Genomic DNA, 5000 nt, shown 5'->3' with positions numbered 1-5000 from the left:
TCTTTTATTAATTTTGTTGTTTATTTATATTTATTGTATGCTTTATTTGAAGCTGTTTAATAGCAGACCTGAGTGACTGGTTAATTGATTAATTGGTTGATTGGGTAGTTGGTTTGTTGATTAATTAATTGCTTGGTTGGCTTTTAACTACAAAATAATGTATTTGAACAGATACAGATTTTTAAAAATGTTGAATTATTCTGTGATGATGATGATGATGATGATTAATAACAATAATAATATTGAGTATTAATGTTATACAGTTATATAAGGAGATCTAAGGGAACTTCTGAAGACATGCAGAGCAGAGGAGATCTAATCCTGAACATCCTCCTCATCAACCTCACCATCCTCATCCTCATCATCATAATCATCCTCCTCCTCCTCCTCATCATCATCATAATCATCATCATTCTGTTCCTCATTACCATCATCATCATCATCATCATCATGCTCCTCATCATCATAATCATCATCATTCTGTTCCTCATCACCATCATCATCATCATTATCCTCCTGTTCCTCATCATCACCCTTATCATCAACCCCATCATCATCATCTTCATCCTCCTCCTCCCCAGTATGTTATACCTCCTTGTTGTAGACCTGCAGCGCGCGCAGTGCCGCCTCCTGCTCGCGGGTCTCCAGCGCGTCTATGATGGTGGTTATCTCCATCTTCCTGAGCTTCTGTCCCGGTGCTGAGAGAAGCGGGAATCACGCAGATCAGTCACGCGCTCTGAAGATCCTCATCAAGCCTCTGACTCACACTTCCATCCTCACCTTGATGCGATTAGCGACAGAGCCTAAACTCGCCGCGCGGCATTCTGGGAAATGTAGTGCTGATCTTCATGCTTTCACGCCGTCCGCCATTTTGGGGTTTATTCGCTGTAAATATGGGTTTAACCTTTTTTATTTTATGAATCAAAATAAAACATAATTGTTGATAAAACAACAATTTAATGACAATATGGTGGATTTAAAATATAATTCAGTAAAAAATAAACGGAACGAACAACTTTAACAACTAAAACACCCGGATGAATCTGCCGGATCTGATTGGGCAAAGACCGGCTTTGTTTGCCAAGAAAACATTTTGTAATTGCTTGTTAATAAGTATTAATGTTTTAACATATAGTGAATTAAATGCATTAATATATATTTATATTATAATAAAACGCGTTCATTTGCGTTAAAAAAAAATGTAAAAAAAATAATGCGCCGCTAGGTGGCGATACGGAACCTGTCGTGTCACGTTAATTTTACCCAACAAAGAAGAAAATAATTAGCATTTAGCAGGTCTGCTAACGCGAGTCTGACAGCAGCCGGGCACTAAACCAGTCACTTCTCACCGCTTCCACAATGAAAGATGTTCTCGGATTCCTCAAGCAACAACAAAGCAAAAGTCCGACCCCAGAGGTCGCGGCGGAATGGCACAATCTGGAGGATCTATACAACAGAAAGTACGGTGTTTTCTTTTCTTATAGGATCTGAGTTAGCTAACATTATTTACGGGTTTTATTTCTACCTGTATTCTGTACGACTAACTGTGATTGGCTCCGCTTGCTTTACCAGCTGTTTTTTTTTATAAAAATCAGCCAATCCTGATACAAGAGGCGGGGTTTATTAGCCAATTTCATGCTGTGTGGGCGGGGATTATCACAATACGGGTGCAGATGAAAACTGCGCTGATCACTCGGGCTGAGTCATGTAGCATGTAGCATGTAGCGAGGAGCAAAACAGGTTTTTATTAGAAATAAAGTTTATTTTTCTTCACAGGGATTTTATAAAGACTAAAACAGATTCATGTGGCTTTTTAATTTATTACATTCTCCTGACTAGTTAATCCGCTCCGAGCAAATCAGCATCAATGATGTAAATATCAGAATAATTAATATAAATAATGATTAATAAAGCAGCTGGAAACCCGCCCGCAATCCTGCAATAAATACTTTCATAATAAAATGTTGTTCTTCATCGTGGCTCCTGTTAGTGAGTGGATTTATTTATTCGGCAGCAGATGAACATTTTGTCCTCAAAGTTGATGTTAGAAGCAGGAAAATGGTGTGTGTGTGTGTGTGTGTGTGTGTGTGTTGTATTCTCTGCAGGTTGTGGCATCAGTTGACTCTAAAGCTGAGTGAGATTGTACAGGACGTGTCTGTGTGTAAAGGTGAAGCTCTTATCCAGGTGAAATGTCTTTCTGTTCTACACTCTCTCTCTCTCTCTCTCTCTTTCTTTGTCTGTGCGCCCCCCCCCTACACACACACACACACACACACACACACACACACACACACACACACACACACACACACACACTCAATGTAATTCAATTCATGTTTATTTGTATTGAGCTTTTAATAATAAACATGGTCTCAGAGCAGCTTTACACAGATAATGTGGAGATAAAAATGAAGATGTTCTTTATAAGTGTAAGTTTGTCCCTGATAAACAAGTCGGAGGAGACTGTAGTCAAGTCAAGTTTATTTGTATAGCGCTTTTCACAACAGACATTGTCTCAAAGCAGCTTTACAGAAAACAACAGTGAAGGTGAAGGTGTGCGTTTGTCCCTGATGAGCAGCCGTGGCGACAGTGGCAAGGAAAAACTCCCTTAGATGATATGAGGAAGAAACCTTGAGAGGAACCAGACATGTAGTGAAGGAAAAACTCCCTGAGATGCAGAATGAAGGAACCTTGAGAGGAACCAGACTCAAGAGGGAACCTCAAGACTCACTGTAGCAGCAGAACTAAAAGGGAGAAGCAGAAGGAAACACAGACATGAAGATCTCTGGGATAAGAGACGACCCACCACACCACCATCAACAAACCTGAGTGAACGTGTGAGAGTGAGGAGACGACAGCATCCAAATATCTCAGTTCACCAAACACTCCATATCCATGATCCCTCCAGATCTGCTCCTTTACCTCACAAACACCTACTGACTAAAGACTCCACTAAATAAATATGTGTTCAGCCTCGACTTGAACACTGAGACTGTGTCTGAGTCCCGAACACTGATTGGAAGGTTGTTCCATAACTGTGGGGTTTATAAGAGAAACATCTGCCCCCTGCTGGAGTCTTCATTATTTGAGGTACCAACAAATAGCCTGCACCTTTTAATACGTCAGTAGTAGTATTTTATAATCAGTGTGAGATGTAATTGGGAGCAGTGTAGATGATTAAAACAGGGCTGATGTGCTCATATTTTCTAGATCTAGTGAGGACTCTTGCTGCTGCATTCTGAACTAACTGAAGCTTATTTCTGCACTTACTCCAACACCCAGACAGTAAAGCGTTACAGTAGTCTAATCTAGATGTTACAAAAAGCATCAACTAGTGTTTCTGCATCCTGTAACGACATCATATTTCTAATTTTAGCAATATTTGTGAGGTGAAAGAAGGCGATCCTGGTGATATTATTCACGTGAGACTCAAAGGAAAGACTCGAGTCAGTAATCACACCAAGGCTGTGTCTCTCAGTGTGTCTCTGTTTGTTTCTTTACAGCTCTACGAGAACTTCATCAATGACTTTGAACACAGGTGCGTGTGTGTGTGTGTGTGTGTGACAGATATGTACAGTTGTGGTTTTATAACCTTGTAATAATCATAAAATCCCAAAATTATTACAAACAATAAAACACTCTGAAAGGATTATAACAACTACACAGAAAAATAAATAAAATCCAATGCATGAATAAAAACAGTCCAGTATTTATTTATTTATTTATTTGTTTGTTTGTTTTTCTCCTGTAGAATTAACCCTCTATCATTAGTGGAAATCCTCCTCCATGTGGTCAGACAGATATCAGGTATCTCCCCCCCCCCCTCTCTCTCTCTCCCCCTCTGTCTCTCTCTGTCTCTCCCTCTCTCTCTCTCTCTCTCTCTCTCTCTCCCTCCCCCTCCCTCTCTCTGTCTCTCACTCTCCCTCCCTCTCTCTGTCTCTCACTCTCCCTCCCTCTCTCTGTCTCTTACTCTCCCTCCCTCTCTCTGTCTCTTACTCTCCCTCCCTCTCTCTGTCTCTCTCTCCCCCCCCCTCTCTCTCTCCCCCCCTCTCTCTCTCTCTCTCTCTCTCTCTCTCTCTCTCTCTCTCACTCTCTCTCCCCCCCCCCCTCTCTCTCTCTCCCCCCCCCCCCTCTCTCTCTCTCCCCCCCTCTCTCTGTCTCTCCCTCTCTCTCTCTCTCTCTCCCTCCCCCTCTCTCTCTCTCTGTCTCTTACTCTCCCTCCCTCTCTCTGTCTCTCCCTCTCTCTCTCTCTCTCTCTCCCTCCCCCTCTCTCTCTCTGTCTCTTACTCTCCCTCTCTCTCTCTGTCTCTTACTCTCCCTCCCTCTCTCTGTCTCTCTCTCTCTCTCTCTCTCTCTCTCTCCGTCTCCCCCCACCCCCCCTCTCTCTCTGGATAGTGTGTAGTTATAAACAGATATATTGTTGCTCCTTTTTCTTAGATCCCAACACTGCCATTGTGTTCTTGGAGAAGACAAAGGAGAAAGTGAGTGATGAATATCACTCTACTGTAGTGAGTGTGTGTGTGGGGGGTTCTCCCTCATGTTAAGTGTGTGTGTGTGTGTGTGTGATGGGATCAGGTGAAAGCGAGTGATGAGGCAGTGATTCTGTGTAAGACTGTGATCGGGAGTCTGAAGCTCGACATCAACGACTTGCCTGCTACTAAAGTCAGTGCTACACACACACACACACACACACACACACACACACACACAAACAATATATATATATATATATATAGTTTATAGCTGTTTTATTAATTTGTATTATTACATTGTGTGTGTGTGTGTGTGTGTGAGCAGAAACTAATTGAGGAGGTAGAGGAGATGCTGAATGCGTTGCCGGGGGTGACGTCTGTACACGGGCGCTTTTACGACTTGTCCAGTAAATATTACCGCATCATTGGGAACCACGCGCTGTATTATAAAGACGCTCTGCACTACCTGGGCTGTGTGGATGTTAAAGACCTGCCAGGTAACGCCACACACACCTTACCACACACACA

General features: G+C 42.3%; 2 protein-coding genes across 2 annotated transcripts in view; one reads left to right on the top strand and one right to left on the bottom strand.

Moving 5' to 3' along the window:
* ric8a (RIC8 guanine nucleotide exchange factor A) overlaps positions 1–732 on the bottom strand; it is a 28099-nt gene extending 27367 nt beyond the window's left edge. Inside the window, exon 1 of the mRNA XM_083561290.1 lies at positions 592–732. Within this exon, the coding sequence (XP_083417416.1) occupies positions 592–675 (84 nt within the window). The 5' untranslated portion in view covers positions 676–732. The remainder of the gene's footprint in view (positions 1–591) is intronic.
* Positions 733–855: 123 nt separating this feature from the next.
* psmd13 (proteasome 26S subunit, non-ATPase 13) overlaps positions 856–5000 on the top strand; it is a 6113-nt gene continuing 1968 nt past the window's right edge. Inside the window, exons 1-7 of the mRNA XM_083561295.1 lie at positions 856–1460; positions 2106–2184; positions 3504–3538; positions 3752–3807; positions 4438–4481; positions 4576–4662; positions 4798–4969. Of these exons, the coding sequence (XP_083417421.1) occupies positions 1360–1460; positions 2106–2184; positions 3504–3538; positions 3752–3807; positions 4438–4481; positions 4576–4662; positions 4798–4969 (574 nt within the window). The 5' untranslated portion in view covers positions 856–1359. The remainder of the gene's footprint in view (positions 1461–2105; positions 2185–3503; positions 3539–3751; positions 3808–4437; positions 4482–4575; positions 4663–4797; positions 4970–5000) is intronic.

This window comes from Silurus aristotelis (genome assembly GCF_946808225.1).
Source record: "Silurus aristotelis genome assembly, chromosome: 14".
Classification (NCBI taxonomy): domain Eukaryota; kingdom Metazoa; phylum Chordata; class Actinopteri; order Siluriformes; family Siluridae; genus Silurus; species Silurus aristotelis.
Note: the sequence above shows the minus strand (reverse complement) of the source record. Positions and strands in the feature narration are given on the sequence as shown.